The sequence below is a fragment of the Coregonus lavaretus genome (assembly GCF_964263955.1).
Source record: "Coregonus lavaretus genome assembly, chromosome: 25".
NCBI lineage: Eukaryota > Metazoa > Chordata > Actinopteri > Salmoniformes > Salmonidae > Coregonus > Coregonus lavaretus.
In genome coordinates, this window is record NC_140012.1 from 21,941,238 (window position 1) to 21,962,685 (window position 21,448).

The 21,448-nt window shown below is 43.4% G+C and overlaps 2 protein-coding genes across 2 annotated transcripts in view; both read left to right on the top strand.

Moving 5' to 3' along the window:
- LOC311100563 (myosin heavy chain, fast skeletal muscle-like) overlaps positions 1 to 4,118 on the top strand; it is a gene marked incomplete at both ends in the record, with an annotated part of 28,873 nt that extends 24,755 nt beyond the window's left edge. The window contains 12 exons of the mRNA XM_084141466.1: positions 803 to 999; positions 1,169 to 1,352; positions 1,434 to 1,599; positions 1,711 to 1,835; positions 1,978 to 2,286; positions 2,493 to 2,696; positions 2,818 to 2,943; positions 3,045 to 3,215; positions 3,437 to 3,541; positions 3,679 to 3,774; positions 3,875 to 4,009; positions 4,107 to 4,118. Coding sequence (XP_083997592.1) covers positions 803 to 999; positions 1,169 to 1,352; positions 1,434 to 1,599; positions 1,711 to 1,835; positions 1,978 to 2,286; positions 2,493 to 2,696; positions 2,818 to 2,943; positions 3,045 to 3,215; positions 3,437 to 3,541; positions 3,679 to 3,774; positions 3,875 to 4,009; positions 4,107 to 4,118 — 1,830 coding nt within the window. The remainder of the gene's footprint in view (positions 1 to 802; positions 1,000 to 1,168; positions 1,353 to 1,433; positions 1,600 to 1,710; positions 1,836 to 1,977; positions 2,287 to 2,492; positions 2,697 to 2,817; positions 2,944 to 3,044; positions 3,216 to 3,436; positions 3,542 to 3,678; positions 3,775 to 3,874; positions 4,010 to 4,106) is intronic.
- An 879-nt stretch (positions 4,119 to 4,997) lies between these two features.
- gas7b (growth arrest-specific 7b) overlaps positions 4,998 to 21,448 on the top strand; it is a 51,463-nt gene continuing 35,012 nt past the window's right edge. Inside the window, exon 1 of the mRNA XM_084142276.1 lies at positions 4,998 to 5,459. Coding sequence (XP_083998402.1) covers positions 5,280 to 5,459 — 180 coding nt within the window. The 5' untranslated portion in view covers positions 4,998 to 5,279. The remainder of the gene's footprint in view (positions 5,460 to 21,448) is intronic.

Sequence of the window (21,448 nt, forward strand, 5' to 3'; positions counted from 1 at the left end):
ATTTCTGCTCACCGTTCTTGTGATCATTTTGACCCCACGGGGTGAGATCTTGCGTGGAGCCCCAGATCGAGGGAGATTATCAGTGGTCTTGTATGTCTTCCATTTCCTAATAATTGCTCCCACAGTTGATTTCTTCAAACCAAGCTGCTTACCTATTGCAGATTCAGTCTTCCCAGCCTGGTGCAGGTCTACAATTTTGTTTCTGGTGTCCTTTGACAGCTCTTTGGTCTTGGCCATAGTGGAGTTTGGAGTGTGACTGTTTGAGGTTGTGGACAGGTGTCTTTTATACTGATAACAAGTTCAAACAGGTGCCATTAATACAGGTAACGAGTGGAGGACAGAGGAGCCTCTTAAAGAAGAAGTTACAGGTCTGTGAGAGCCAGAAATCTTGCTTGTTTGTAGGTGACCAAATACTTATTTTCCACCATAATTTGCAAATAAATTCATTAAAAATCCTACAATGTGATTTTCTGGAAAAAAAATTCTCAATTTGTCTGTCATAGTTGACGTGTACCTATGATGAAAATTACAGGCCTCTCTCATCTTTTTAAGTGGGAGAACTTGCACAATTGGTGGCTGACTAAATACTTTTTTCCCCCACTGTATACTGTGGTCCTCTGTAGCTCAATTGGTAGAGCATGGCACTTGTAACGCCAGGGTAGTGGGTTCTATCCCCGGGACCACCCATACCTAAAAATGTATGCACACATGACTGTAAGTCGCTTTGGATAAAAGCGTCTGCTAAATGGCATATTATTATATTATTATACTAAACATTTCCCTTTACTGGATGTGTTTGCAGGCCAAGAATGCCCTAGCCCATGCCCTCCAATCGTCCCGCCATGACTGTGACCTGCTGAGGGAGCAGTTCGAGGAGGAGCAGCAGGCCAAGGCAGAGCTGCAGCGTGGCATGTCCAAGGCCAATGGAGAGGTGGCTCAGTGGAGAACCAAATACGAGTCTGATGCCATCCAGAGAACAGAAGAGCTGGAGGAGGCCAAGTACGATTAGTCACCAAACATTTCATTGCAAAGATATTCTGATTTGCATACAGTGTTTTTTTGGAACTGTTGATACCAATATGGAGGCCATTCTATTTCTTAATATCAAACAGAATTTGCTGAAATCTCTTTATCTATGGCTGTCTATAACTTTGAACTTATCTAATAGGAAGAAGCTTGCCCTGCGTCTTCAGGATGCTGAAGAGACGATTGAGGCTGTGAACGCTAAGTGTTCTTCTCTGGAGAAGAGCAAGCAGAGGCTGCAGGGAGAGGTGGAGGACCTGATGATTGATCAGGAGAAAAATAATGCATGGGCTGCTAACCTGGACAAGAGGCAAAATAACTTTGACAAGGTATTAAATTACTTGGAGAGGAATCAAATCGTTTTAAGTTGAGAAGTCTATTTCTTGGTAACAAACGTTTTGTCTCCTCAGATTTTGGCTGAATGGAAGCAGAAGTATGAGGAGAGTCAGGCTGAGCTGGAAGGTTCCCAGAAAGGGTCTCGTGCTATGAGCACTGAGCTCTTCAAAATGAAGAATTCTTATGAGGAATGTCTGGACCAGCTGGAGACCATGAAGAGAGAGAACAAGATCCTGCAGCGTATGGCTTAGAATGTAGCTTTGGCATTCTTTGACTTTAAAAAGTATCCTATAGGCAAAGGCAACTGATAAAAATATAGACCAAATCTCTGTTTTTCTATTTGATCACCAGAGGAGATCACAGACCTGAGTGATCAGGTTGGTGAGACTGGGAAGAGCATCCATGAAGTGGAGAAGGTTAAGAAGATTATAGAGACTGAGAAAGCAGAGATCCAGACAGCTCTTGAGGAAGCAGAGGTACTGTGTTTCAACAATACTGTAGATGAGTAAAGTTGGTGTGGTTCAGTTCTGCGCATGAAACTTGGTAGGTTGTATTCTTTATAGTTACATGTACACTTCAATGCATGTGCTCTTCAATCACCACCCTTATCTCCCTCAGGCTTCTCTGGAGCACGAGGAATCAAAGATCCTACGTGTACACCTGGAGCTGGCCCAGGTCAAAGGCGAAGTGGACAGGAAGCTGGTGGAGAAGGATGAGGAGATGGAGAAGCTAAAACGCAACAGCCAGAGGGTGATCGAGTCCATGCAGAGCACTCTGGATGCTGAGGTCAGGGGCAGGAATGATGCTCTCAGGTTCAAACGCAAAATGGAGGCTGACCTTAACGAGATGGAAGTCCAGCTGAGCCATGTCAACCGGCAGTCTGCTGAGGCCCAGAAACAGCTGAGGAATGTCCAGGGACAACTTAAGGTATGGGTCTCTTTTAATGCAAACAGCCAGGGGGTAAATTTTGGAGCAGGGTAATGTGTGGCATCATAACAGAGCATGGTAGTACCACTATCCCCCAACTTCGCTGAATTGGTGTTAGAAGTAGGATCCACACCTCTACTTCCTTGCTGCACTTCAGTTGCAGCTTCATAGAACTAATCAAGACATGGTTGTGGCTGGTTTGTCAGGATGCCCAGCTGCACCTGGATGAGGCGCTGCGTAGCCAGGAGGAGCTGAGGGAGCAGGCAGCCATGGTGGAGCGCAGGAGCTCCCTGATGCAGGCCGAGGTGGAGGAGCTGAGGGCTGCCCTGGAGCAGACAGAGAGGAGCCGCAAGATGGCCGAGCAGGAGCTGACTGAAGCCTGTGAGAGAGTGGGGCTGCTGCATTCCCAGGTTAGTGTCAGTGGCTTATATCTCTAAGGAAATATAATCATGTAAATTACAGTTGAGGCCTTATCTATTCCCATCGGTCAAGTCAGGAAGAACTTCTCAAGTTTAAGAACTTCTGTTTCAGAACATCAACCTGATAAGCACCAAAAAGAAGATGGATGCTGACCTCACCCAACTCCAGGCTGAGGTTGAGGATTCTGTCCAGGAGGCCAGGAATGCAGAGGAGAAAGCCAAGAAGGCCATAACAGACGTGAGTGACAACCAGAGGTTTCACTGAGTACACTGTGAACCCCTGTCATAGACATCGCTCTTTGAATCCTGTTTGTCCTTGTTCTCTGTGTGCTAATGCAGGCAGCCATGATGGCTGAGGAGCTGAAGAAGGAGCAGGACACCAGCGCTCATCTGGAGAGGATGAGGAAAAACCTGGAGGTCACGGTCAAGGACCTGCAGGTCCGTCTGGACGAGGCTGAGAACTTGGCCATGAAGGGAGGCAAGAAGCAACTCCAGAAACTGGAGACCAGGGTGAGTCAATAACAGCTATTTTATTTTGATATGCAAATGCTTCGCTCTCAAATTGATTAAATCCAGAGGAGGTGCTGACTGAGTACAGGGGTAGGAAAATCTCTAGGTCTATAATAACTCTGCATCTGAATTTCAAATCGATTTTTCAAATGAAGTGCATATTAATTAAACAAATATATTTGAAAGAGTGAGATTCCAACCTTTGACCCTCTGGGTTGCAGGTGCGAGAGTTGGAGGGAGAACTGGAGGCTGAGCAGAGGAGGGGAGTTGATGCCATCAAAGGAGTCAGGAAATATGAGAGGAGAGTGAAGGAACTCTCCTACCAGGTAGAGGATTACCATATTGCATTGATATTACCACTACGACTACTACTACAGTAGTTTAATGATAATGATGGTTACGATGACGATGATGTGGGGTAGGTGGATGAAGACAAAATGGTAATAATAACAATATTTTCCAGGCAGAGGAGGACAAGAAGAATGTATTCAGACTCCAGGACCTGGTGGACAAGCTGGAGCTGAAAGTAAAGGCATTCAAACGCCAGGCTGAGGAAGCTGTAAGAAAAATAATTATTTGTCATCTATAACCCAATTCAAAATGGCTGCATATTTATTTAATTATGATGTTAACGTTGTTGATGCTGAACTTCTCCACAGGAAGAGCAGGCTAACACCCACCTGACTAAGTGCAGGAAAGTGCAACATGATCTGGAGGAGGCATCCGAGAGGGCTGATCTTGCTGAGTCCCAGGTCAACAAGATGAGAGCCAAGAGCAGAGACATGGGCTCAAAGGTTTGTTTGAAATTATACCTTTATAGAAAATGTTGTTTAGTAATGCCACAGTATTCATAGGTAGTGAATGATATCAAACCTTTATTTTTTCAAACAGAGCAAAGAATAGTGAAGACAAGAGAAGATATGACTCAGAAGACTCCTAAAATAGGAGTTTTGAATGACTTATGTACTATGCATGCTTGGCTTACTGTATGCTGTATTATTAAACTAATATAATACGGGTTTATGTGTGTAGACCTATGATATAAATTCCTTTGGAAAGAATAATGCATTTCTACCTGAAGTCCCCTGTAGCTCAGTTGGTAGAGCATTTCGCTTGCAACGCCAGGGTTGTGGGTTCGTTTCCCACGGGGGGCAGTATGAAAATGTATGCACTCACTAACTGTAAATCGCTCTGGATAAGAGCGTCTGCTAAATGACTAAAATGTAAATGTAAAAGTGTATTGGCGCCGCCTTGTGGTTAACACCCGTTGTATTCTCTAGCTTGCCTTCACTTCAAGATTGCGACTCTAAGATTATTTTCGACCTAATAAATATGGCTATACTCTATGTTACAACGAGCATAGGCTCACCTACCATGATTGTGAGATCTTCACTAAGTTTAATTGCAAAATAAATTGTGGCACAAATTCCAAAAGTAGGACTACGTAGCTGCATTCATTAGCCTACATTCATTGAACGTGCATATAATTGATAGGTGGAGCTCCTTTTCAACAGTTCACATGTTATGGCAACGTCACATTACTTTACACGGTCGCGTTGTCAAACCTTCATAAACAATCACGTCTCGGAGAAGTGATTCAATTGACAAAGTCCATTACATTTCAAGAGGCCCAGCATTGGTGAAAGTTGCTAATTGATTCCTAATCCCCACAACATAACTCATGTGCAAAAAAACGGATGTGAGTACCGAGTTTTCTCATACCAAAGCGCAACAGGAATTGAAGGAGCACAGACTTGACTGTGGACTTTGCTAAAGGGAGTTCACACAAGCGGAGAAGCGCCCATATACACACGCTCAGAACGCATCTGCGCTACAGGATTCTATTGACAAGGGACACTTTTTCATTCACTCAAAAAGTACTTTAACCAGATTCGCAACATGTTGGATTGTTGTCATTGATGCGCTAACTAATCAACATTACAAGTTTGACAAAAAATTCTACTCTGAAAATTCTACTCTGAAAGAGCCAAGTGAATCTCGAGGAGGGGGATCAGTCTGTGTAATTCTACGCGCGGACCCGACGTTATACCGGAGAAGATAACGATGTCTGGATCATACTGCAAAAGTTTATACTCCTTCAGCGGGGACCAACATCAGCAGGGTTTGACTTTTGAAGTGGGAGAAATCATAAAGATAGTTCAGCCGTTGCCTGGCGGCTGGTGGGAAGGAGAGCTGGATGGAGTCAGGGGATGGTTCCCAGCAAGTTATGTTCAGGTCTTAGAGGTAAGTCTGAATGCCCACTCTCAGATCAATAAATGGTGCCATGTCAATGGTGAAACAAATAGCAACAAAATAAACAATTTTTTATATATTTCACCTCTCTCTTTGTTGAGTTTTGAGTAGTGTATACTTACTATGACCCAATTAAATGAAGTAGTCAGAGTCATTATGATACATACTATATTACCCAATGAAATAAAGTAATCATAAAGAGTCAACAGATGTCTTTACACTTCAATAACACATTTAGATATTTTGACATTGTGATAAATACATATGTCCACTCTCACACCCTCATAACCCCACATTCACACCCATGGCTGGTTAGGATTTTAAACAGTTTTCCTATGGGTGTTTATCAGCTTGAGAGCTAGCCTCCCCACCCCTGTCCACTCTACTACACACTCTGTCTCACTGAGGCCTCCACCACACTTCCTCATTCCTGACACATTCCATTGAAATTCTCAGGTCTCCTGCCTGTGTGTGTGTCTGTCTGTCTGCATGAGTGCACAGGGCAGATTACTGAGGAAACACACTGCTCTGTCACAGCAAGGTCACAAGCACGCACTCGCTTGTGCGATATGCAGGTGAACATAGGGTTCACAGAAGGGCATGGAAATCATTAGCAAAGGACTGTCTTGAATCAGGTTTTAACCAAAAGTGACAAGACAACACACAGCAAATTACATGTTGTTTTATCAACTCTTGGCAAATTGAGATGGGCAGATGGGAGTAGATCTGTAGGGTGTGGGCTGGTTGGCTGGCCGAGGCAGCTGGTACTCAACACACCTCAATCTGTCATTCAAAATACCAGCTTGATGTAGTTGTGTAGCACTTGAAGGGGTGACCCTGTAGTTCCAGAGCATGTGAACATCCATAAAGGCTCAGATCTCTTGATAGAGGTTGTACATACAGGAAGGCTTGGAATTAGGCAGAGATGGGATGAGTTTGTACTTGATACAGTATTTGGTACAGTAGTGTACATCTCTATTTTTACAGATAAGGAGAAGTGGGAAGCAGCTCTGACATGAACTGATACTTGGTGTGTAACAGGTGGAGGCTGCATTGAAGGAAATTACTTGAATAGTTAGTTACAGTGCCTTGCAAAAGTATTCATCCCCCTTGGCGTCTTTCCTATTTTGTTGCATTACAACCTGTAATTGAAATGGATTTATTTTTTATTTTTTTTACCTTTATTTAACTAAGCAAGTCAGTTAAGAACAAATTCTTATTTACAATGACGGCCTACACCGGCCAAACCCGGACGACGCTGAGCCAATTGTGCGCCGCCCTATGGGACTCCCAATCACGGCCGGTTGTGATACAGCCTGAAATCGAACCAGGGGGTCTGTAGTGACGCCTCAAGCACTGAGATGCAGTGCCTTAGACCGCTGCGCCACTCGCCACTATTTTGTGTATGTTCATAAAATGGACATACACAAAATAGTCCAAATTGGTGAAGTGAAATGAAAAAAATAGTTATGCACGCTCAAGTTTTCTGTTTTTTTTTGTCGTATTTCTTGTTTGTTTCACACAAAAAAATATTTTGCATCTTCAAAGTGGTAGGCATGTTGTGTAAATCAAATGAGACAAACCCCCCAAAAATCAAGTTTAATTCCAGGTTGTAAGGCAACAAAATAGGAAAAATGCGAAGGGGGGTAAATACTTTCGCAAGCCACTGTACGTACATTGGCTCAGGCTTAAGGATGTGTATTGCACCATCACCCCCTCTACCCGTTCCACCACCTCACTAAGAACTGGATGAGAAGGAAACTCTATTCACTTGTAAAATCAGATACATTTCACCTCTAGTAATGCAGGGACTGGTCCAGAGCATTACTGTAAAGGAACATGTAGTCTATATGACTGTGCATCAGTAGTTACCATCAGCAATAAGTATTGAGCAATATCTCTGAATAGCATGAAAGCATTTATTTAAAAAACACAGAGATACAGTGAGGGAAAAAAGTATTTGATCCCCTGCTGATTTTGTAAGTTTGCCCACTGACAAAGAAATGATCAGTCTATAATTTTAATGGTAGGTTTATTTGAACAGTGAGAGACAGAATAACAACACAAAAATCCAGAAAAACACATGTCAAAAATGTTATAAATTGATTTGCATTTTCATGAGGATGGAAGACATACAAGACCACTGATAATCTCCCTCGATCTGGGGCTCCACGCAAGATCTCACCCCGTGGGGTCAAAATGATCACAAGAACGGTGAGCAAAAATCCCAGAACCACACGGGGGGACCTAGTGAATGACCTGCAGAGAGCTGGGACCAAAGTAACAAAGCCTACCATCAGTAACACACTACGCCGCCAGGGACTCAAATCCTGCAGTGCCAGACGTGTCCCCCTGCTTAAGCCAGTACATGTCCAGGCCCGTCTGAAGTTTGCTAGAGTGCATTTGGATGATCCAGAAGAGGATTGGGAGAATGTCATATGGTCAGATGAAACCAAAATATAACTTTTTGGTAAAAACTCAACTCGTCGTGTTTGGAGGACAAAGAATGCTGAGTTGCATCCAAAGAACACCATACCTACTGTGAAGCATGGGGGTGGAAACATCATGCTTTGGGGCTGTTTTTCTGCAAAGGGACCAGGACGACTGATCCGTGTAAAGGAAAGAATGAATGGGGCCATGTATCGTGAGATTTTGAGTGAAAACCTCCTTCCATCAGCAAGGGCATTGAAGATGAAACGTGGCTGGGTCTTTCAGCATGACAATGATCTCAAACACACCGCCCGGGCAACGAAGGAGTGGCTTCGTAAGAAGCATTTCAAGGTCCTGGAGTGGCCTAGCCAGTCTCCAGATCTCAACCCCATAGAAAATCTTTGGAGGGAGTTGAAAGTCCGTGTTGCCCAGCGACAGCCCCAAAACATCACTGCTCTAGAGGAGATCTGCATGGAGGAATGGGCCAAAATACCAGCAACAGTGTGTGAAAACCTTGTGAAGACTTACAGAAAACGTTTGACCTGTGTCATTGCCAACAAAGGGTATATAACAAAGTATTGAGAAACTTTTGTTATTGACCAAATACTTATTTTCCACCATAATTTGCAAATAAATTCATTAAAAATCCTACAATGTCATTTTCTGGATTTTTTTTTCTCATTTTGTCTGTCATAGTTGACGTGTACCTATGATGATAATTACAGGCCTCTCTCATCTTTTTAAATGGGAGAACATGCACAATTGGTGGCTGACTAAATATTTTTTTTCCCCACTGTACATGCCAGTCTGAAGTTTGCCAATGAACATCTGAATGATTCAGAGGAGAACTGGGTGAAAGTGTTGTGGTCAGATGAGACCAAAATGGAGCTCTTTGGCATCAACTCAACTCGCCGTGTTTGGAGGAGGAGGAATGCTGCCTATGACCCCAAGAACACCATCCCCACTGTCAAACATGGAGGTGGAAACATTATGCTTTGGGGGTGTTTTTCTGCTAAGGGGACAGGACAACTTCACTGCATCAAAGGGACGATGGACAGGGCCATGTACCGTCAAATCTTGGGTGAGAACCTCCTTCCCTCAGCCAGGGCATTGAAAATGGGTCGTGGATGGGTATTCCAGCATGACAATGACCCAAAACACACGGCCAAGGCAACAAAGGAGTGGCTCAAGAAGAAGCACATTAAGGTCCTGAAGTGGCCTAACCAGTCTCCAGACCTTAATCCCATATAAAATCTGTGGAGGGAGCTGAAGGTTCGAGTTGCCAAACGTCAGCCTCAAAACCTTAATGACTTGGAGAAGATCTGCAAAGAGGAGTGGGACAAAATCCCTCCTGAGATGTGTGCAAACCTGGTGGCCAACTACAAGAAACGTCTGACCTCTGTGATTGCCAACAAGGGTTTTGCCACCAAGTACTAAGTCATGTTTTGCAGAGGGGTCAAATACTTTTTTTCCCTCATTTAAAATGCAAATCAGTTTATAAAATGTTTGACATGCGTTTTTCTGGATTTTTTTGTTGTTATTCTGTCTCTCACTGTTCAAATAAACCTACCATTAAAATTATAGACTGATCATTTCTTTGTCAGTGGGCAAACGTACAAAATCAGCAGGGGATCAAATACTTTTTTCCCTCACTGTAGAGGTGTATAGAAACAGGAAGTTCTTCCGAATGAGTTAGCAAATGATGCTACTAATGCTGACTTGGCTCTTGCATATGGAACTGAATGAAAGAACCACAATAAAAACTTCCTTATTCGAGTCAACCAATCAAAGTAGCCAGGCTGTCCTACATTAATTCAAAAAAGAGGAAAACACACCTAGAAATACAGTCATATAAATCATAAATTCAGACCAAGGTGTATTCAACGACACAATCAGGGGAATGTGTGTTTTCACCGCTGGTGTAGTTTACAGTGCGGTTCTTTGATCTCCGTCTGAGACACGCTCCATTGTCATCTTCAGCAGACAACGCTTTGTTCTCCAAACAGTCTATTCTTCTTATTTTTCTTCTTCACACTTTGATGAATCATTCAACAGAAAACCTGTCATCAGGCCTGTGCTCGCCTTGACAGACCCTCAGATCCATACAGTCCCCAGGAACCTCCTTGTATACATAGATACTGCCTTTATTTTAACAAATAAATACAACACAGAAGGCGTTCATCAGATTTTATGATGAGATGTTCATAACTTTATTTTTTAAATAACTTTAACTTGTATATTTGTGTTATTGTTATGGAAGCTGGAGAATGTGTAATATAATTGGGCCCTGGAGGCTACTTTCAGATACATTAAAGGGGATGGTGATAATAAGCTATACATTTCATGTTACTATAGCAGTGATCACTGAGTGAGGGATGACAGCTGTGTTTGATTGAGGAACTGTTTCATGTCCTCCTTCTATCGTTTATTTTCAAAGCTCGCTGATTGACCAAGATAAAGAGGAAATGTGGTTATATAATTTATAATGTAATGAGATATTTAGGATAGTCTGGTTAAAGAGGTGACCCACCCCTAACTTCTCTATCAGTAAAATGCTGAAATTAGCATTTTTCTATATCAGTAAATGAGTCTACCCGTTGTCTATATGGTTTTATATACCGATATGACTCTGGTGGTCATGACAACCTAACTGATGAACAGAAGCGGAACAGGGCACAGTGAATCATGGATCATGCCATTGAATGATCAAGTCAAGTGATTGCTGATTAGTGGCAAACTAATTGAGGTGGAGCTTAATGAGGAAGAGATGAGGAAAAAAGGACAAAGGAAGTGAAAGCTGTAGAATCTAAATGAATGGACCAATCAGACACACCGTTGATGACAGATTTCACCCAATGGAAATGGCTGTCCAAGGGACAAAGAATTTGATTGGTTCGAAGAATGAGTTTTTGTGGATAATAGTTAGCTACAGCCATTTACCCCGTTGGTGAGTTGGCAATGACCGACTATTACCAGAAAACAATTTAGTCTCCATGCTAAACTAAATAGCACTTTGGTGTGATGTCACTTTCCTTTGCCTAATCGTCTTGAAGTAGCTCACAACTTACTGTAAATGTCTTTAGCTCATTTCCTATACATCTTATGTATTCTAGCTACCCTCTGTTCCAATCAAATCAGATTAAACTATAGGTCATAGTGTAACATACTGGGTTTTGTGGTGTCCATGCTATGATATTATTATTTGATTATTCCATTAGTTGCTATGGAAGGGCATGTTGATTTAATCTCTCCTTAGTAGCCCACTGTCACACACACACTCGCCCTAATCTCCAACCCAAACACAGTCTAGTGTGATTATCAGCACTGGCGTGACTGAGGGAGCTGGCATGGTGAGGCAATGAGGCCTACTATATTCTGTACTGTGTGGGCATGGAGACCACAGTTCTAGTCTAGATGACAGCTGGGCATGGTCAGCGTTACTGGGGCACCACTCCCATAACTAATCAGGACGCCCCCGTTACTCCTGAAATATTAACGTGGGCAGTGGATGGATGTGTAACTCTAACTCTGCAGATGGGCCCAAGAGGGACCATCTGTAGAGACTAGGCCAGAGAGTTCACAGTGACTCCCAAACATTGACTAAGTCATTTTACTTGTTGAGGTTTTCACATCTACTAACAGCAATATGAGGCAGACCTTTTTCTACTGTTGAAATGAGGCATGGAATCTTATGTGATGTTAATGTCATAACATGTGACAACAAGTAAAGCAACATGTGATAACATGAAACTACACATGTGAAAACATGAGATCACATGTGAAGTGTTAAAAAAACATTTTTACATTTTTTTGAAGGGATATTATTTAAATGTGTAATAGTCATCCAACTTAATCTCCATATGGCGTATGTTTTTAAAGTGAGTTGTGTTTTAATGTTAAACTTTAAAATGAGGAAATAATTAAATGAAACCAGACAATATACTGAATTAACCAACTGATCTGAGCTTATTCAACTAAAAGGGGATCACATGAAAACATGTGTTTTTGGAACACTTCACATGTGATCACGTGGAATTCATATGTTTTTTCCACAAGGGAACTTACCCTCTCTCAAGTCTTCCCTCAGTGGTTTAGTCAACTGTGTTATGAAACTGTATATGTGGTTGTAACTGGACTAGGGGACTAGTGCAGTGTTAGGACTCTGGGCTCCTCACACAGGGGGTAGGTAGATGGTCATTTAGGATGGCATAATCCCCCTGTAGAGGAATGTGAGGGTCAGGGAGCTGCTGAGACCTACTGCCCCCCTACACACCACACTGCCAGGTGCTTCCCTGCCTGGAACTTGGGAAAACTCTACAACTCTCTAACCACCACTCCCAATGCTGACGTCATACCTGTGGTAAACACATAGTCAGTTAACTGGACAACACTTTCCACTAAATTGCATATCATCTGTATTTATTCAATATGATGTCGTAGTTACTCTGTGACTACTTTGAATAACAACCAGACTGTTTGTTTACTCAGCTGTACATGGTAGCTGCAGATGTGGATTTCCCTTGTCTTTAAAGGAAATGAGTTAGTAGGGTATAGGTATTGTGTAGTTACATGAAGTTGATGTTATCTCCTTTCTACCTGGGATGTTTATTCAAGTAGAGTTATCAAGTGTCTGTATTTATTTGTTTGCTTTGTCAAATTACAAATGAGTGAATACAAGATATGATCTTCCACTGTACATGATGACCTTAGCAGTCAGTAAAGCCATTCAACATGCTGCACTAACTCAATTGTGTCTGACGTCACTCCCACTGTGTTATCAGTTAAAGTTGTATTTGTAAGGCTAGAGAAGGAGACCGGAGGAGGGATAGAGAGAAATACAGGGCTGTTACAAGGCATGTTACAGGTCTTGTGCAATCCACATAAACTGGTAGGGGCAGAGGAAGCACAAAACAGGCTTTGTTGCACGTAGGGATCACCCTAGCACTCACTACACACTGACTGCTATTGTCTGCTTCCTTATGTCTCATAGCCTGTGTTTCTCTCTCATTGTGACTGTATGTGTCTAGTTTCTCTGTGTGTGTGTGTGTGTGTGTGCATCTGGGAATGTGGCTTCAGGCTCCCACAATAGCCCTAAACCAAATAAAGATGTCTGCTACTGCCCCATTACTCTACAGCCCAAAGCAGAACTCTCTCTCTCTCTCGCTCTCGCCGTCTCACCTCCCTCTCTCATCTCACTGTTAGTCTTTCCACTGTACACTTGCATCTGCTAGACAGAGTCTTACGGTAGTAATTACTAAGTGAGCGTGTGTGACTGTGTGTGTGTGTGAGATGTTTCTCCCTGGCTGTATTTCTCACACCCTGAGAGAGAGGCCTGGGCCCCCTAACCGCCCGTCATTGGCTGAGTGATCTCACAGGGTTGAGAACTCTCTCCTCTTCTCCTTCTCAGCCTCAAATGTCTTGGGCAACAGCCGTTAGCTGGCTGCTCCACTCTCCATTGGGAGCCATTGTTAAACAGATGATGATAGCTTGTGAAGAGCTCATATTTGCTGAGTCATAACCATGTATGTGTACTAGAGCCTTTTATCAAATTTTTAGGGGGAAATGTACCCCAACAGCTTTTGCATGGTCTGAAAGTACACATTCACCAGTCTTTCATCATTGTAATTATTGGTAGTGACCTATGAAGGAAAGTGACTCTGGGTATATATAAATATGAGTACAGTAAAGGTTTTTATGAGTGAATAATAGGAAACAGACACTTCCACCATCAGTCACACCTCTGTTCCTCTGGAACTGCATCTGCTGACTGGACAGGATAGGGTGGGAGAGAGAGATCACATTGGAAGAGAGTGAGAGAGGGATGGAGGGAGAGAGAGAGAGGGAAGAGATGAGGGGGTGGGTAGAGGGATGGAGAAGGGCAGGAAGGACTGGATGGGAGAGAGCGGGAAAGCAGGGTGGGAGGGAGGGAGGGAGAGAGAGAGAGAGATGGAGAGGCAAAGTAAACAGAGACGGTGCGTACCTTGCTACTATTTTTGCAATCCCTCATGACTAGGAGGTACCCTCTGCTCTGTGTGTGTATGAAAGAGAGCGAGTGTGTATGTTTGTTCGTGCCTATGTGTTTGTGTGTGTGTGCCAGCCCTTGTTTGTGGCTATATACTGGCATGTAAATATATGCACGTTTTTGGGCTTGTGGCTTGTGTTCGCATCGTATCTCTGTACAGCCCAAGGCTACTGCAGATGCTTTGAGGATATACAACAATTGGCAGTATTGGAAAACTCCAAACATTCCTCATTCTCAAGAATCATCACCAGCATTGTTTGCGACCTCAATGTTTCTGTATACTGAACAACATATACTTATTTAAACCACAGTTGAAAGAACTGTTACATTTGGTTGGCCCTAGTGTACTGGGAACTTTCTATGTTCTCTGTAATGGCTTGTTGTCCTTGGTTCATGACACTGTTCCACCTCTGTTCTGGCGTGTTGTCCCCTGCCTGGTCGTTATACAGGACACTTCCATCCCTGACCCTACTGAAACAGGACAGCTGGTTTCACATACAGACCCTGTACAGACCCCGACCCTCATACCCCCATCTTCCTACGTTGTTTGACTAGAGGTCACTGGAGGACAGGCTGAACACACACACACACACACACACACACACACACACACACACACACACACACAGAGAGAGACACACACGCAGGCATGCAGTCATGAAGGCACATAGGCCTACACACGCATGCACCAGCGGAGGTTGCTGAGGGGAGAACGGCTCATAATAATGGCTGGAACGGAGCAAATGGAATGGCATCAAACACATAGAAACCATGTGTTTGATGTATTTGATACCATTCCCCCAATTCTGCTCCAGCCATTATCATGAGCCCGTCCTCCCCAATTAAGGTGCCACCAACCTCCTGTGGCACGCGCACACACACACACACACACACACACACACACACACACACACACACACACACACACACACACACACACACACACACACACACACACACACACACACACACACACACACACACACACACACACACACACACACACACACACACACACACACACACACACACACACACACACACACACACACAAATCAAATTGTATTGGTCACATGCGCCGAATACAACAGGTGCAGACATTACAGTGAAATGCTTACTTACAGCCCTTAACCAACAGTGCATTTATTTTAAACAAAAAAAGTAAGAATAAAACAACAACAAAAAAAGTGTTGAGAAAAAAAGAGCAGAAGTAAAATAAAGTGACAGTAGGGAGGCTATATATACAGGGGGGTACCGTTGCAGAGTCAATGTGCGGGGGCACCGGCTAGTTGAGGTAGTTGAGGTAATATGTACATGTGGGTAGAGTTAAAGTGACTATGCATAAATACTTAACAGAGTAGCAGCAGCGTAAAAAGGATGGGGTGGGGGGGCAGTGCAAATAGTCCGGGTAGCCATGATTAGCTGTTCAGGAGTCTTATGGCTTGGGGGTAGAAGCTGTTGAGAAGTCTTTTGGACCTAGACTTGGCACTCCGGTACCGCTTGCCGTGCGGTAGCAGAGAGAACAGTCTATGACTAGGGTGGCTGGAGTCTTTGACAATTTTGAGGGCCTTCCTCTGACACCGCCTGGTATAGAGGTCCTGGATGGCAGGAAGCTTTGCCCCAGTGATGTACTGGGCCGTACGCACTACCCTCTGTAGTGCCTTGCGGTCAGAGGCCAAGCAGTTGCCATACCAGGCGGTGATGCAACCAGTCAGGATGCTCTCGATGGTGCAGCTGTAGAATTTTTTGAGGATCTGAGGACCCATGCCAAATCTTTTTAGTCTCCTGAGGGGGAATAGGCTTTGTCGTGCCCTCTTCACGACTGTCTTGGTGTGTTTGGACCATGATAGTTCGTTGGTGATGTGGACACGTCACCAACCACACGTGCAGTCTTGTACAGCTAACCTTGTGGGGACACACAATTCAGTCCCATTCAAAATCCTATTTTCCCTAACCCCTAACCCTAAACCTAACCCTAGCTCCTAACCCTAACCCTTAACGTAATTCTAACCCTAACACTAATTCTAACCTTAACCCTAAACCCCCTAGAAATAGCATTTGACCTCGTGGGGACTAACAAAATGTCCCTAGTTGGTCAAAATAAAAAGTGTTAACTATTCTTGTGGGGACTTCTGGTCCCCACAAGAATAGTTTAACATGTCCACACACACACTGAGCTCACAACACTGCAGGTCAGGAGTCTATGAGTAATTCAGGCATGAGTAAGGGCAGCTAAGCTTTGGACAAGGACCCGACCGGTAATCCTCTGTTGAAACTCTGGAGGACCACTAATACTGAGGCTGCACATTTCTCCTCTCAGTCCATGAGTGGGCGACCTCCATTTCACAAACCTGCTGACCGTTCAGTATCTGCTCAGTGAATCACATACTTATGTTGTCAAACATGAAAAAACTGATGTCAAAACCCAGATGGAAGTCGAAGAGAAACTCATAGAAAATCTAATTCTAAGACAGATAGAAATTACAATTCATTCTAAAATTAATTGCTTCTTCAACTTCAATAGTAGAATATTTTTAATTAATCAAGCCAGAAGTTTGACATCTTTAAGTTATATTAATTTGTCTTGAGGACATTGATATGATATAAAAATAATTGTTATTGGGTGGTCTGAAACCCAATCTAATGTTTACACTATTTCTGGTGAGGCTGGGGGGATTAGCCTTCCATAACCCAGTTTTCTCTCTCTTCTTGATGTTACTTTAACAACAACATGGTTAACAAATAGCGATTTATTTTATGCAGAGGTCCAGTCGAGATATTTATTTATATAAAACGTTACAAGCTGTATATCAAATGTCTCTGAGTCCATCCTAAATGGATAATTGAATTAGATGGATCCAAGAGTTCATATTCACTGTTGGAAGCTCAACCACTTTCATCAAACTTCTGACAAACTTTGACTGTGGAGTGAACTATCCCTTTAACATTTGATCTTAAAACCTAGCACTTTCACTCTCTTCCTGAGGTCTTAGCTAGCCTATTAAAACTCAGGTGAAAGGATAACGGCATGGTTTAATGCCTTTTCATACTCTCACTGACCTCCTCTACAGGCCCAGGGTATTTACAGCCATTTCTCCGAAGGGAATTTGACAAATTATTTCTGGTTTTCCAGGCGGGGAGCCAGTGGCACTGAAATGGAAAGCTATGAGCTATTTCGTTTTTCCATAGTAAGAGATGCTGTTTGTGTTTTTGGGTGTGGGAAACGTGGCTGTAAACCATCACAGGGATGTGTCTGTCATGCCACACATACCATGGACCACTCTGCTCTTATAGTAAGCATGTTTGTTTGTACTGGAAGGCCTACTGGGACTACAGGCCTACTGGTGGTTATTTCAGTAAAAATGAATCAATGGCGTTGGCTTGTGTTGAAATTATCCTCAGCTTGAGCTGATGGTAACTCTCTTTATGACTTGAATGACTCAGGGGACTTTACTAGGTTCTATGTTTATGGAATAAGCAACGTGGCAAAGAAAATTATAATGGAATAGATACTGTATTCGAAACATGATGGCGGCCATGATTGCTATGGCTCTACAGAACACAGACAGACAGCCATTGACAGCCATGATTGTTGTTGTTGCTCTCCAGACAGCCATAGCTGAAGCCATATGTTCTTAGCCAGGGGCTGTTCTGGCATCCTGTGAATGCAGAGCCACAGGCAGTCTGGGGTTGTCGAGGTTAACCATCTGGCATGGTGCATTATTTAATGCTGCATATGCCGGGACAAGCTGGCTCCATGTGCTGTCAAAGTTCCTAGTTCCCACCACACATAGGTGCGCGGTGCTCATTCACTCACTTACGGCATCCCTGTGTGCCTAATTGTGGCCTGAATCCTAACTCCCCATTGATATCAATGCATGGTTCATATGAAAGTTAATGCACTGTTAATTCAAGATAGGACTTGGCCCTCTCCCAATGTTGTGAGGCGGGGTTAGAGATTTTACATTGAGGTCTCCGACATTGGTCCAACACATTCGTCATTATTAAAAGGTTGAGCCCAGTTCACAGAGCCCATATACTCTTTGAACAGTGATTTACTGACTGATAGTTCAAAGACAAATTCACTCAGTGACGGTGTTCAAAGACAGTCAATGAGATATTGCTGTCTAGAAAACAGACCATGTCAGCGGGGTGAACCAATGATGTCCTCTTTTCCAGGAATCAGTGTCCTGACTGAGTACAGCCCACTCCCATCTGTCTTCTTCAGTGTTATCTACAGAGCAGGAGAAAAACCCTGGTGCCACCTTACTGATAAGACCAAGACGTGACCCAACATTGTGTTACACATTCCCCAGCTAATGTGGGGTTTCACCATGTCAGTGGACTGTGTGTGTGCGTGCGCTTGCGTGCGTGTGTCAGACATATGGAAGCAGACAAGAAGGTAGACTTTAAGAGGAAGTGAACAGACACTCCCATGTGTCTCTGGTTTCTACAGGAACGATCACTTCACTTACCATGATCCCTTACAGTACCTCTCTTTATTTGTTTTTATGCGAGGAGAAAACACTGGTGATTTGACCCTTGTAGTTTGGGTTTAGAAACATGGTGCTTTTGGTTTACTCCTTTGTTCATGCATGTTCATGCAGGACGTGTACTCGAGCATGTGCTGACCAACTGGCAAGTGTCTTCACTGACATTTTCAACATGTCCCTGACTGAGTCTGTAATACCAACATGTTTCAAGCAGACCACCATAGTCCCTGTGCCCAAGGACACTAAGAAAACCTGCCTAAATGACTACCGACCCGTAGCACTCACGTCTGTAGCCATGAAGTGCTTTGAAAGGCTGGTCATGGCTCACATCAACACCATCAACAACATTATCCCAGAAACCCTAGACCCACTCCAATTTGAATACCGCCCCAACAGATCCAAAGATGATGCAATCTCTATTGCACTCCACACTGCCCTTTCCCACCTGGACAAGAGGAACACCTACGTAAGAATGCTGTTCATTGACAACAGCTCAGCGTTCAACACCATAGTGCCCAAGCTCATCACTAAGCTAAGGATCCTGGGACTAAACACCTCCCTCTGCAACTGGATCCTGGACTTCCTGATGGGCCGCCCCCAGATGGTAAGGGTAGGTAACAACACATCTGCCACGCTGATCCTCAACACGGGGGCCCCTCATGGGTACGGGCTCAGTCCCCTCCTGTACTCCCTGTTCACCCATGACTGCATGGCCAGGCACGACTCCAACACCATCATTAAGTTTGCTGACGACACAACAGTGGTATGCCTGATCACCGACAACGATGAGACAGCCTATAGGGAGGAGGTCCGAGAACTGGCCGTGTGGTGCCAGGATAACAACCTCTCCCTCAACGTGATCAAGACAAAGGAGATGATTGTGGACTACAGGGAAAAAAAGAGGACTGAGCATGCCCCCATTCTCATCGACGGGGCTGTAGTGGAACAGGTTGAGAGCTTCAAGTTCCTTGGTGTCGACATCACCAACGAACTATCATGGTCCAAACACACCAAGACAGTCGTGAAGAGGGCACGACAAAGCCTATTCCCCCTCAGGAGACTGAAAAGATTTGGCATGGGTCCTCAGATCCTCAAAAAGTTATACAGCTGCACCATCGAGAGCATCCTGACTGGTTGCATCACCGCCTGGTATGGCAACTGCTCGGCCTCTGACCGCAAAGCACTATAGAGGGTAGTGCGTACGGCCCAGTACATCACTGGGGCCAAACACTTATTGATGAAGCCAGTGACTGATGTGGTGTACTCCTCAAAGCCATCGGAAGAATTCCGGAACTTATTCCAGTCTGTGCTAGCAAAACAGTCCTGTTGCTTAGCATCTGCGTCATCTGACCACTTCTTTATTAACCGAGTCACTGGTGGTTCCTGCTTTAGTGTAGCGACAGTATCCTTTTTCCTTTGGTTGCTCTTTAATGACATAATTCTGACCACTACCCCCATCAGGACAGCATGCTCACTTACACCCATACAACCATCCCATTTTTTCTTCTTTCTGTTTTGAAACATTATACACCTCCATTTCTTAATAAACAGAGGAACATCCAAGTTTAGTTAAGTAAATCAATTTCTGGAGGGCGGATGTAGACATTATATATATAACACAGTGACCACTGAGACCATCAAAGGAAGTGCAGTGCTGTAATGTTCTGTATAATTACATGGAGTCATAAGTCACCCAGTGTTGACGTCGCTTCATACTCTCCATCCCTATGGGACCAGCAGCAAACCTCTCCTCTTTTCTTCTCTTCTCTTTTTACATTTTAGTCATTTAGCAGATGCTCTTATCCAGAGCGACTTACAGGAGCAATTAGGGTTAAGTGCCTTGCTCAAGGGCACATCGACAGAATTTTCACCTAGTCGGCTCGGGGATTAGAACCAACGACCTTTCGGTTACTGGCACAACGCTCTTAACTACTAAGCTACCTGCCGCCCAGAAAGTGTTGAATGGAATGAGTTAATTCTGAGAGGGACAGAAAAAGAACAACTTGTCTTGAGGGACAGTTTCTGTCTTCAAATATATAAATGAATCCTGCACGTTGTTGATGTCATCGTTGAAGACTAAGTAGCATGGGTTCTTATTCCCAGCATTAGTGAGGTAATGTGGTGATGTGTCTGTGTTGATATTTGATTCTCAGGGACATTTTGTGTATAATATTGGTGATTCATTCATGTTAGACCCTGTTCCTCCCAGATCATTTTAGCATTCTAGAATGCTGTCTCATATCCCTTTCAAATATAAAAATGACTAGTTGACTATTAAATCAGAAACAATTGTGTACAGGTTGTGTCTGATTGTATATAATGATGGTGATGCATATTAGATTTGAAATATTTGTTCCATAGCATTTTTCCAGCATTTCAAGTTGATGGAATTATGACTGGTCAAATATGTATGACTCAAGATGCCTGCATTGCCGGTTACTAGACTCTAGTTCAGTGGTCATCAGCCTTGAATCTGGAGGGGTGTGAAGGCTTTTGCTCCAGCCCATCACCAACCAACAAACCAGACTAAGCTGATCTTGATGATTAGCTGAAGAGAGGGATTAGATGTATTTAAAGGTGATTAAGAATAACAGTAGTAGGAGGTCTGTGAATGAGCTTATATGATGTTGGAATACTTTCAGGGCAATTCCACTGCTCGACTGAGGGACCTTACAGATAATTGTATGTGTGGGGTACAGAGATGAGGTAGTCATTCAGAAATCATGTTAAAAACTATTATTGCACACAGAGTGAGTCCATGCAACTTGTGTGACTTGTTAAGCACATCTTTACTCCTGAACTTATTTAGGCGCGCCATAACAAAGGGACTGAATACTTTTTGACTCAAGACATTTCAGCATTTCATTTTTTATTAATTTGTAAAAATTAGGGGGTAAAAAACTATATTTAATCCAGGCTGTAACACAACAAAAAGTGGAAACAGTCAAGGGGTGTGAATACTTTCTGAAGGCACTGTATATATTTCCACACTATGAGGCTGGAATAATACTGTAAATTATGATAATGCACTTTTA